This window comes from Pygocentrus nattereri, chromosome 11 (genome assembly GCF_015220715.1).
Source record: "Pygocentrus nattereri isolate fPygNat1 chromosome 11, fPygNat1.pri, whole genome shotgun sequence".
Classification (NCBI taxonomy): domain Eukaryota; kingdom Metazoa; phylum Chordata; class Actinopteri; order Characiformes; family Serrasalmidae; genus Pygocentrus; species Pygocentrus nattereri.
In genome coordinates, this window is record NC_051221.1 from 37517039 (window position 1) to 37530292 (window position 13254).

The 13254-nt window shown below is 39.6% G+C and overlaps 1 protein-coding gene across 1 annotated transcript in view; it reads left to right on the forward strand.

Annotated features, from left to right (window-relative positions):
- Positions 1-13048, forward strand: part of gnptab (N-acetylglucosamine-1-phosphate transferase subunits alpha and beta) — a 34446-nt gene extending 21398 nt beyond the window's left edge. Inside the window, exons 16-21 of the mRNA XM_017716354.2 lie at positions 1659-1772; positions 2115-2200; positions 4056-4154; positions 4288-4455; positions 6807-6897; positions 10561-13048. Of these exons, the coding sequence (XP_017571843.1) occupies positions 1659-1772; positions 2115-2200; positions 4056-4154; positions 4288-4455; positions 6807-6897; positions 10561-10632 (630 nt within the window). The 3' untranslated portion in view covers positions 10633-13048. The remainder of the gene's footprint in view (positions 1-1658; positions 1773-2114; positions 2201-4055; positions 4155-4287; positions 4456-6806; positions 6898-10560) is intronic.
- Positions 13049-13254: the final 206 nt, after the last annotated feature.

Here is a 13254-nt window from a genome sequence, read left to right on the forward strand (position 1 = left end):
AGTGTTTGTGGTGTCATTATTATTATTATACACTCACCAGCCACTTTATTAGGTACACCTTCCTAGTAAAAGGTTGGACTCCCTTTTGCCTTCAGAACTGCTTTAATTCTTCGTGGCAGACTTTCAACAAGGTGTTGGAAACGTTCCTCAGAGATTTTGGTTGGTTATTTGAGTTGCTGCTGCCTTTCTATCATCTGGAACCAGTCTGCCCGTTCTCCTGTGACCTCTCACATCAACAAGTGATTGACTGATTAGCTGTTTGTGTTAACAAGCAATTGAGCATAATAATGTGGCCAGTGAGTGTATATCTGATAAATCAACTCTCATGGAAAACACAAAGGAAGTGTGTTTGTATTGTTGTGGATAGTTGCCTGTGTGATGTGGGTTTCACCTTTATAAGCCCTGTTAAAGCTGGATTAGTTTAACCTGGGGAGCTGCTGTAATTTGAGTTACCAAAGAGGTCCCTGATTTTAATCCAGTACAAATCTGCAGCATCTGTTTACAGGTCTGCTAAATAAGAATTCCACACCGTATTGCCTTCTGTATTTCGCCATAATCAGAGCTCACTCAGTAGTACCAGAATCATTATAGTAAAAGTCTGTTCAATTGCTGGCCATAATGGCAACACCACTGGGCAGTTATTTCCAGACATACAGGATCAGGCTCCAACCCCTTTGAATGGTTAGAGACTAGAAACTGAACTGGTAAAATCTGACAAAAAACATAGTTTGCAGTGTTTGGCCCAGTAATGCACATTAATTTTTAGATTGTTCTGGCTAATATGCCTGCGTAGATCTTCACAATTTTCTCGCTTGCAGCATAACCAGCAAGCAGCGACCTCCTCTTTTGTAATATTGCTGATAATATTAGTCCTGTTCAAACTGACTTCATTGGAATGTAACAACAAAAGCAGGTAATAGAAAATGGCACCTGTTTTTTTTTTTTTTTTTTTTTTTTTTTTTGGCAACCGGAAGACAAGACTAACAGCTAAAATAGAGGTTGTTTTTACATTTATGGCATTTGGCTGACACTCTTATAGCTCTTAGAGCGACTTACAATTTGATCATTTTACACAGGTGGTGTTAGGAGCCTTGCCCAAGGACTCCAACCACCTTTTTACATAATTCCTTAATACTCAAGTTCATGAGAAGGAGAATGAAATCCACAACAATTTGGTGTATATTTTTTTTCATACACTGTTTATGCACCATCAATTCAAATCAGCATTGATAATGGGCGCCAACCCACATAGAAGTGAGACATCCTTGTCCAAAGTTACATTTTATTAATTTTTTTTGTTTGTTTTTTTGGCACCATATTTGCTATATAGCCACACAGCATGTTGTTATTGCTCAGAAGTGTGGTGCCTGTTGCATTATTCTAGCACAAAAAAACCTGCACGTTGATGTTTTGATCCAGGCTTTTTGGGGTCATTTGGGGAAATTGCGCAGATCTTTTTATCCTGTGCAGGTCTGATGAATCATGCAGATCACATCACCGGAGCCTCTTGGTTAAAACTAGTTTTGCTCAAATAGGGCTTCAGTGGCGTTCAGTCTGTTTATGTATTTAGTTAAGCAGCAGAAATGTAAGCAGAAATGAATGTTATGAGTGTTGATGAGTTGTTAAATGCCTGTGTTTATGTGTGTGGTTGTGAGCAGGACCTGACAGGTCTGGAGCAGATGCTGATAAACTGCTCTAAGACTCTCCCCAGCAACCAGACTCAGCTTCACATGGTGAACCCGACCCAGGAGACGTACTATGACCCCAGCATGGTGAGAGAGCCAATTATAGCCTTTCCCTGCACTGTCACAGCTGTGGCTGACACCCGCCTTTAAGCACATCACATGAAGGCTTATTAACATGTTTTAATACATCACAAGGATTATAACTATCACAGTGTGTAGCAACAGAATTGCAGTGTGGTGTTCTGTACATATTGTGCAGCCCTAATGTGGACAGGTAAACATCTGATTCTACGCTTGTGACCTTGATTACACACAGTTGAGATTCTTGATTGATGCATGTCCTAAACATGAACTACTCTGCATCCTTGCATCCTGTTGTGCTGTTATTCAGGGCTGTTGTATAATGCTGGACCTCTTTCTTGTCTGCAGCCTCCAGTTACCAAAGGTCTCGTCATTCACTGTAAACTAATCGCAGAGAAAATCCAGAAAGCCTTCAAAGACCAGAACAAATACAAGTAGGTCTAATACAATGCATAATGTCCCATGGGTGAAATCTTGGGTCACACTTTATTTGAAGCCATTCTGCATAAAGATTTCATAATACTTGCATATACATTGAAGAATGTAGTTATAAATGAGTACTTGAATATTTATCACCAGCTTATACTAGTAAGTGCATGACATTTAATATATTAAATACCAATGTATTAACGTACAACTTCAGCAAAAGGCATTTTTTGATTTATAACTCTCTTATAAAGCATTATTCCCAAATCATAGAATTTGGATTAGGCTTAGTTATGAAAAACATGCATCAAATTATATATATATTTTTTTTCTTAAGTGCAAAAATAAAATTTCTACTGAAGAAGCCCATTTGGTAGAACAAGTTAACTCTGTTCAGCAAAATAATCTAACATTTTATCTGTAATAACTCATAATAAGTTTTTATTATTTTTTTTTAATATAAACTTTTGCACTCAAATAGGAATGTAGACATGGCATGTTTGGTCAAGCAATATTCTATTTTTTACTCAAGTACAAGATTTTTGTATGGAATATTCATATTCACATTCATTGGGAATAAAAATCAAAATCTACCATAAAACTCATATATAGAGCTCTTAACTCTCTGTCAGGTTCCATCACTTGTGAATGATGCTTTGTTACAGTTTTATAAATGGAATAAAAATCAGTTTAGTTTGAAGTGAAGTTGCACCTATTTTTCAACGTTTGCACAATTCAATAGTTGAGACTTAATCAAAGTCTTTCAGAGTGTTTTGATGTGTAATGCAGCACTTTTAGAGAAACTTGCCAACTTCGATTCCTTTACAGTGGTGCTGATAGGAACCAGGGGTCAACACAGATATAGCCATTTTATTTTTTATCCAAAACAACCAGTGAACCTGCTTAACCTTCCGAGTTTTTACATGCAATGTTCATAGTGATAAAATAATGATAAATCTGAAAAAATAAGTTTTGCTTGGGGACTACTTTGTTTCCTTTGGTGCTGCCTGTACTTCTTTGCCATTTGAGTGCATTAAAAAAATCAGGCCCCAGGCAGTGTATTTATGACTGTTTTAGATGTCTGGTACCTATGTGAACAATTCTGCCTGAGCACACAAAGTGAATTTGTTTACATCTTAACCATTTAATAAAAATAAAAAATCAATGAGTGCACATGTATTATGTAATAATCCCATCATGAACACATTTCGGCAGTTATCTGATTATTATTCAAATGGAAATGTAAACAGCATACTCATGATGTCTTGGATCAGAGTAAGGTCTAGAAATCTGATTTAAAAATCTGATTAAGAAAATCTGATAAAGAGAGCTGGATTTCCGCTCAGATTCCTCAGTACTCTTACTTGGATTTCTTTGAAGTTCTTATTCTGCACATGTGCGAAAAACGGACCGCGGTACTGGAAATAAGCAAGCAGTGTTGTCGCAAGATAACAGCAAAACGCTTTTGGTGCGACGTTGAAACCAACTACATGCTTGATGAAATGAAGAATTTAAATATTTTCCATCTTTTAGATGATGTGCGTTCATATTTCCAGGTCAAGCGGCGCAATGTTTTCCAAAAAAAAAAAGGGTCAATCGGCGTTGGTCTGAATACTGACATAAGCTGACTTTCTGTAGTTATCAGATTATTAAGTGTATGTAAACACACTCAGTGAAGTTCCCTTTTAGTGGCACTAATGTTACTTCACTGTACGATCACTGTCTTTAGCTAAATATAAATATTCAAGTATTGCTTATAAATCTGTTATTCAATGTATTATTAGGTCCTTACAAAGGTTTACAAATAAAATGTTACCAAACATTGATTGCTCCTGAGTAATGCTTCATTCTTCTGTTGTGTAGGTTTGAGATTATGGGAGAGGAGGAGATCGCCTTTAAAATGGTACGAACCAACGTTTCGCATGTGGTGGGGCAGCTGGATGACATAAGGAAGAACCCAAGGTATGTCCAGTGCTTCTGAGGTCATTTAGCTTCAGCATTGTACACGTATCCCAAGTGGCAGATGAAATTTTGAAAACCTGTCATCATTTAATAAGACTGCATGCAGTGTTTATCATTGCTCTTTTCCCCGTAGGAAGTTCATCTGTTTGAATGACAACATTGACCACAGCCATAAGGATGCCAGCACAGTTAAAGCCGTCCTGAGGGACTTCTACGAGTCCATGTTTCCATTGCCCTCGCAGTTTGAGCTGCCTCGAGAGTATCGCAACCGCTTCCTCCACATGGGAGAGCTGCAGGAGTGGTGAGAGCATTAGCAATAGCGTTCCAAACAGGGTCCAGAGGAGGAGCACTGCATGGAAAGAGTGATGATAGTGAAAATGGAGCTTGTTTATTCCAACCTCAGCCAATAAGGCTTCTTTTCAAAGAATGAGTGACTTGACTTCCAGTGAATAAAAATAGAATCATAATAACGATGGAAATCAGATTTTATTGTGATTTAGATTTGATTACAATTTTGTTATTTCGTGGCATCATGTAGATACATTGCATGACGTCTACTTATGAAGTTATGTGATTACATTTCTTTATATAAGCAAAGTGCCAGTAAATCCAGACTTCAAGTTGCTGAAGACAACTAGTTATAAAACACAGGACACAGAAAGTCTGGGTGATATTTTGCCTTTCATAAGTGAATTACTCTTTTTCAGCAATAGAGGGAGTGCAGATGATAGTAAATGATATGCAGTCAAAAGTTAGGACACCCCAGTAAAATTACTTGTTTTACTTGAAACATGTAAATTGTCTGGTGGGGGCAAACCTTTTCATACAGGTACTAACTGCTCACTTCAGATATGGGTTTCATGTGAATGGAGGTAACAAATGCCTTATAAAAGTATCTATATATAATCTACTGCGTAAGCTTAATCATACTTATGTGATTTATAGCTTCTTTGTTTCTCAGTCTTTCAGAATGACTGTGGATTGTTATTCCTGTCACAGCAGGAAGGATAGCCAATAGCTGTCATCACCAATGGGAATTCTGGGAATTAGGGGGTGGTCGAGGCTGTGTTTGTGTGTGGATCTGTGTGCTTGTATTTTTATACTTGTGATGGCCGACCGCCCTCACCAGCATATGAAAAATACAGATTATGAGGGCTGCGTTCCTCATGTATTTTTAAAATAGAAGCTATATCCGTATTAGTGTCCATGGTTTACTTTTTGTGTCACTGATTATAATTAAGGTTTGGGTTAGTCACATTGATTATGTTATGATTCAGATCAAATGTAGGGTCAGGGTAGTGGTTAGAGTTAGACTTTGGGACAGGTTTAGGCTTAGAACGAGATTCACAGCTACTCTAAATCAGTGCTTATGCAATGTTTGGTCCTCACAATTATAGTAATACAATTGCACGTGTTCATGTATATTTGTATATCTGGGTGTGTGTCTCTGTGGAGACCAGCTGCTTGAGACCTGGAGGTTTTGAAATGTGTCCCAGGTTTTGGACAAGCTGGGCAGACCCTGAAATAGGCGAGCGTCCTGCAGTGAAGCCGGCCAGATCACATGGTGCTGCAGCAGCTTCGCTGTAACAGAGCCGAACTGGCTTCTCGGTTATGAATGGTGATGTGCAGTGCTCATAGTTTCCAGCTTGTACACCGCCACACCTACACACAAACAAGCTAGCATGCACACACACCTATAAGGTGTTGACAGGAGGCTGATGAGCAGGTGGTGGCGTTCTGGCGTGCCGATGATATCAGCTGGCCATCATCTCACCTCCAGCAGGCTGCTGCATGACATCATGCTCAGACCACTGCCAGTAACCACACAAAGCCATTGTGCTTTCCCTTTATGCTGAAAAGTCATAGACCAGACATGTTTGCTTCTTTAAATTTGTGCTGAGGCAACAAGGCTTACACTGTCTGGCCAAAAGCATGTGGACCCATGACCATCACACCTGTCTAAGCTTGTTGGGCATCCCATTCCAAAACCTTAGAGTTGGCCCATATTGCTGGTGTTCTAGAGGCAGTTTGCATGTGTAGTGAATGATGCAATAGGGCATAACGGTTTTTTAAACTCTGTGTTTTGACATTCAGCCTGAGCTGTTATTGCTCCCAGAAGTGGGACTTGTAGTTGACTGGGACAGCTCTAGCTGGGCAGAAATTTATTTGGTTTGCATGATTGTGTGCTTAATTTCATACGCTTGTTAGCAATGGATGTGGCTGAAACACTTGAACCCAATAATTCGGAGGGGGTTATGTAGCTAACAGCTTGTGGTTTCTGATATCTGTATATATCTGTAAAACTGGACAAAGGTTGACGTTGGTATTGATTTGTTTGTCTATTTTATAGACAGCAGTTTTTATACACTCTCAGAAACCACAAACATAAGCAAGTCTATAACTTCACATGCTTTGAGGCAGATTTTAGGTGTACAGTTTGTACAATGCTGATTTTACAAGCTTGCATCACTTGTTAACTACATGAGCCTCATAGCTCCGCTGCAAAACTAAAGAAGCGAACTTCAGACACCAGGCATAGCTTGGTATGACTGAGTATATCTCGGGTAAAATGTGGATATGTTTAGAAACTATTCCTTTAATGTTGCTCCACAGTAAAAGAATAATGTAAAACTATGCTTATCTGTCTTCCAGGCGAATATACAGGGACAAGTTGAAGTTCTGGACACATTGTGTACTGGTGACGTTAGTCGTTTTCACCGTCATCTCCTTTTTTGCTGAACAGGTGTGTATCATTTCTGTAAACATCTTAATGAGCCCGTATTGTGAGTCCATAATCTGTTATAATGTCCACCAACAGTTATATCTGGTACTATGGATATATAACACTCATGGCAGTTTTATTAATGATGAAGTAAGTGGAAACGTCTGATTGACATGTGCCAGAAACATTCCTGAAGCATGTATGAAATGGCTGCATTGTGATTCGATCTTTGGCCGCAGGGTCACTTTCCTCTCTTGTTGATCCTGGGAAAGGTTAATTAGCCCACTGACCTTTTAGTCTACTGTCTACTGTGACAGGAGAGGAATCGGAACGCTCACTCTTAATACGGAGCTGGAGATGATGCATTATCACAGAGTCCTTCATGGAAGATCTGTCTCTCCCGCTCCCTCTCCCTTTCTCACATACACATACAGACATAGCTCAGAGTATAGCAACAGATGTGTTCCTTAATAAGCTGACACATTAGCGGCTTTAGTTATAGGGTTACTTAGTTACAGTTTATAGGCAAAGGTTTACAGCGCCGTAAACATGCACTATTATGTTGTAGACATTATTGAAAACAAACACAAGTGACTGATTTTTGGTTTTGCTTTTCAGTTCCATCCTTGTTCTAAGAAAACATCTGTCATCAACACATAATGTGGGAAAAATGCTATGTCACCATTTTTACTACAGATTATTTGCATTTAGCCCCTGAAGGGATGTGGTGTATTTATTTATTTATTTATTTATTTATTTTATGTAAAAATGTGGTGTGTACCAGATGCTATCAGGTGAGCACTGTACACTTAATAAACAAACACAAATAGTATCTGGTGCACACCTGATTGTTATCTGGTGCTCACCACATGGTATCAGGTATATTACAATACTGATATTACAATCCCCCAAAAATGTTTTTGGAACGTGTTGTTAGCATCAAAATGGGCATATATTTATCAAAAAAACAATAGAATTTCTCAGTTTTACCATTTGATATGTCTTTGTACTGGTTTCAAATAAATATAGGGGTTAAAATGGTTTGCACATCATTGCATTTTGGTTTCATTTACATGAAAATGGGGTTGTATATGGTGCACTCCACATAGTATCTGGTATGTACTGGGTAGTATCAGGTGCTCACCTGACGTTGGGTTTTGGGTATAGGTATTCACCACATTTTACCTAAAGAAAAAAAAAACTGTCTTTTCAGGGACTTAGTATAGTATTGTGCAAAACTATTGGCAGTCGTGGGCTGGAGGTCAGGGAACTGGCCCTGTAACCGGAAGGTTGCCGGTTCGATCCCCAGTGATGACGGTCCATGACTGAGGAGTCCCTGAGCAAGACACCTATCCCCCAACTGCTCCCCGGGCGCCGTGGATAGGGCTGCCCACCGCTCCGGGCAAGTGTGCTCACTGCCCCCTAGTGTGTGTGTGTGTATTCACTAGTGTTTATGTGGTGTTTCACTCCACGGATGGGTTAAACGCGGAGGTGGAATTTCCCCGTTTGTGGGATTAAAAAAGTATCACTTATTGATCCTGACAGTAAGTGCTCATAAAAACACTAGATATCATTAGACTTCTCTGCACTGCATTTGTTAAATTCCATTAGCAACACTTTTTTTTCATTTCAGATTTTTTTTTTTTTTTTTTTTTTTTTTTTTTTTTTAGCTGAAGCATGTACTGGCAAGAAAAAAGTTTGGAAATAGTTAAGCTAACACTATTTATTTATTTAGATTTTAATGTTATTATATTCAATACCAGGTACCCCCATTTTTTTCAGTACCCCCCATTCTCAAACCACTTGGGTAAGATCAGTGCCATTAGGACAAGCTAATCTAGCCATAACTGGTTCGGTCACTGTATCACTGAGTCTTATCTGTAGGTGTGATTGCAGTAAAATGTAGGACCTCTTCAGAGCAGTTCTAGCAGGATAAGATCAGATATTTGCGATCTCTCAACAGACTCATATGAAGAGGACACTCACGCTCCCTGTAACCCACACCGAAAACTGTTTACAACTGAAAAGCCATCAAAACCTGCAGAGAACAGCACTCAAATCTAGCCTGCAGTAGCGCTGAATGGGCCTAATAACAGTAGGAAAACTTGTAATTGTATAACGCCTTTTAAAGAGCACAGTTAACAGAGACCCTTATAGAAAACAATAATTAATGGATGTAATTCTATTTAAAATAACAATAACTTGTCTGTTTTAAGTGAAGCCCACCAAAGTTCATGCTAGTATGTGCAGTAACACTAATAGGCATGAGCATTCACATGCTCACGTATATAAAACATAAACTATAACATAATGGAAACATGGCATTGTCATGAGGCCAAAGGCAATGACCGATGCAAACAGGTTCCCCGCTCCCTTCTCATTGGCTGTATGCACCACCTTTCCAGGTTTAGCACAGTGTTAGGCTACAGATACTTTAGGGTGTCTTGTCCTTGGTTAGGGAATGACCAATTAGGAAGGTTGCTAGTTAGAAGGGTCCTAGGTAGAAGGTCATAAGACCATTTATGTCCATTGTTAGTAACCTCAGAGAAGCTTTGTGAATCCAGCTTCCAGATAAATAGCTTTACAAATCATTTTCTCAGATGCTTTGCACCTTTGCACAGTACTGTGTGTCTACTGTACGTCTGCAAATGCCAGCGTACAGTTAACTGCAGAAGTTTGAACATGGTCAGATTACATGTTTTGTTGATTGTCTATGTGAAAATAAGTTTACACATCCCCTACAGAGAACACACTTAGATATGGGCTTTTTCTGCACATTTTAGTGCAAAGTTCCTGTTTATTTACTGAGTTTAACACATTGGGCGATATAATATAAAATAAAATATAGAATGTGCCATAACTTTTGTACAGCTTACGTTTTTTGCTCTATTTTTTTCCAGTATGCTAAAACAGTAATTGTGCATTCAAATGTGCAGAACAATGCCATATTTAACATGCCATATTTACAGTTCTCTGTAACGTAGTTTTACTTAGAAAATCAATAAAGCATGTTTTGAGAGCTCCCAAACTTTTGCATAGCAACAGCAATGGCTGATGATACATCACAGCTTGTAACATGGTAGTTGCCCGGGTTTACAAGCACTGTCCTTATGCCCCATAATCACAGTTTAATAGCGGTAATAAATCTCTGGAAGAAAACCTTGTATCTCCAAAATGGTAACTTTACAGGAGAAAGAAAAACTACTTTACTTGTTAATGTTAGTCAATGGAGCCAGGCTTTCAAAGTAATTTTGGTCCGTTTCTTTTGGTCCATCTTGAAATTTATGATTTTTATTTCAAATTATGTCAAAAACTGAAAAGGGAGATACAAAGTTTTCTTCCGACAGCAGCAAAATTAAGACTAAGTGACCCTTATTAGTCCCACAATGGGGAAATTCCACCTCCTCATTTAACCCATCCGTGAAGTGAAACACCACATACACACTAGTGAGCACACACACTTGCCCGCAGCGGTGGGCAGCCCAATCCGCAGCACCCGGGGAGCAGTTGGGGGTTAGGTGTCTTGCTCAAGGACACCTCAGTCGTGTGCTGTCGACTCTGGGGATCGAACCGGCGACCTTCCGGTCACGAGGCTGGTTCCCTAACCTCCAGCCCATGACTGCCCCGAGAAATGATGGATGGCATGCTTGTCTGATGTCATTTCCTGTGCTTCTCTCCCTGTAGCTGATCGTGCTGAAGCGGCGGCTCTTCCCCAGACGCAGAGTCAGCAAGGAGAGCAGCTCGGAACGAGTATGAAGACAGGAGAGTGTGCATGCTCCTTGTTCTCTGCCCCCACGTTTTGTCCTCTTTGCGGGTTTGGAATGTGGAGAGTGAGCTCTAAATGTTTGTGGACTGAGAGCTGACCCTCTGTCCCCTGCCGTGGCACTGTCACCGCCATGCTTTAGCCCAGTACAGCATGAACAGCATGACAGCACAGATGTAACGCTCTCTGGGGGACCGAATCACAGAGGCTATTAGAAGAAATTTCCTGTTGGAGTTTGAAATGGGACCAGTTCAGGTGGACCATGCATGCTTCCTCCACAAGTGGGCGACAGTGAGACACTGCTGTGCATGGCGTGACCAGCTAGTTTCACTGAAACACTCCAGATGAGTCTGCTGTCCTGATCTCAGTGGATTTATGTGAGCAAAGCGGTGCGGTACTGAATGTCACGTTGCCTTCTCTGTTTGGCTCACAACCCTTTGACTAATAAGATTTTAAATGAAGGGGTAATAATTATGATGAGTTTTTTTTCTCTCTCTCTGTTCAAGCTCTGTTTCTTTCTGTACTGCATATCAGTGCCTTCTCTGTAGTGTCAGTGAAGGCGGTGGAGTCTGATGCACTGCTGGAACTCTGTTCTCTGCTTATAACTGTCTTTATATCTGCCTTTGTCCCTTTTATAGAACATACGTGATACAGAAACAGCACAATATACAAGAGAGGATTATCATTGATTGTCCAGCTCCTAATCAATCAGCATTTTCTTTCTTTCTTTCTTTCTTTCTTTCTTTCTTTCTAGGCAGAATGCCTTATGCCTTTCCATCTTTCCAGTCTTTCTTTTTGTCTGCATTTGTTTGTCTTTCTGTCTTTCATGTCTGTCTTTCTTTCCTTCTGTCTGCCTGTCTTTCTTTTTATCTTTCTTTCCTTCGCTTTCTGTTTCTTTTTTTGTCTTTTCTTTCTTTCAGTCTTTCTATCTGCATTTCTTACTGTCTGTCTTTTGAACCCTTCTGTCATCCATGTCTGTCCTTCTTTCTGTCTGTCTTTTTTTTCATCTTTCTTGCCTTCTTTTTTCTAATCGTCTGGCTTTCTTTTCTTCTTCTTTTGTCTTTCTTCCTGTCTGTCTTTATTCTGTCCATCTGTCACTTTTTCCCCCCATCTCTTTCCTTTTTTGTCTCTTTCCATCTGTCTTTTTATTTTTTTTTCTTCATTTTCTGTTTGCCTTTCTTCTGTCTTTTTCTTTTTCTTCTTTCGTTCAGTCTTTTAAACCATCCTGTCTTTCATGCCTGTCTTTGTGTCTTTTTTAACTTTTTGTTTTCTTTCTTTTTGTCTTCTGTCCATTATTCTTTCCAACTTTCTTTCCTTCTCTTTCTTTGTCTTCCTTTACATGTATTTTAATTCTGCCTTTCTTTCTTGCTTGGTTTCTCTCTTTTGCTCTCTCTTTAATGCACGTTGATGAGGTCCATGATTGTAGCCTGAAGCCATATGTGTGTTAGTTCAGAAACGTTGACAGCATGCTGTACACCTGATTCCGTATCTGCACCTTGACATACGTTTCCAGGGAGTTGTGAACATTTACAGACATTTTTTCGATATTTTTTCTTGACAGAAAGGAATGGTACGGTAGTCTGTTGCTTTGTGGAATGTAGTCTTTTCAGATCTGAGTTTGACCACATTCCTTTGCTTCTCAGACAACAATCACAAGCTCGTACATTGTCTAGATGAAACTGGCAACTGACGTGAACCTGCAGATCAGGTTTCTGCTCTTCTTATCTGTGTCAGCTCCACCTTGTTAAAGCCGATGTGTAGATGAACGAGTGCCAATTGTGACCTGCTGTCACTCTGTATGTCCGAATAGGAGACCTTGTGCAGATTCTGCAATCGCATGTACAACGTTTAGGGAATTAATTGGTGAATAAGCAGAGATCTGCACAAACTCTGTGGAACTCATATACAACTCATAGTACTCATCTTGAGGTCATGCAAACTTGAATGCTGCTTAACTTTTTTGGGTAGAACTGAGGAAAGCATCAGTATTTCTTCATTTGAACTGTGACGCTAACTTAATGGACACAAACTGAACATTTTCAGTCCGGTGTTTTACTAAATGACGTTTTTCTAGAGACAATTAACAGCTGATCAGCGACGAAATGTCTACATCTGAAACTCTGAAACAGCTTACTTAAGCAGCACAGCTAGATTTCAGCTGTCTGCCATCTCAGTAACTTTGTAAAGTGATCCCTATGTCTTGTTTTTTTCCCTCAGGTTCTAAAAAGTCAACAGATCCATTAAGCAGGTATTCAGATATGTATGGCCGAAGGTACTGAAACAGTTCTCTGTCCAGTGTAACTAAAAGTAATTAAGGTGCCATTTTTTTTAATTAAACGAAAATCTCAGCAAAATTTCAGTGCAATCTATAATGTGTAGAATAAACATTTTCTGGCCGAAGTTGACTGGTTTCAGTGTAAGCAGGAAGTCTTTTTAGAAAATCACTTTCCGGAACTTTTACAGCACAAATACTAGAACGACTTCCCTAACTGGTATACACAACAACTGTTGTGACATCCATCCATCCATTTTCTAAGCCACTTCTCCCTCAGGGTCGCAGGGGGGTGCTGGAGTCTATCCCAGCGGTCATGAGGCAGAAGGTAGGATACACTCTG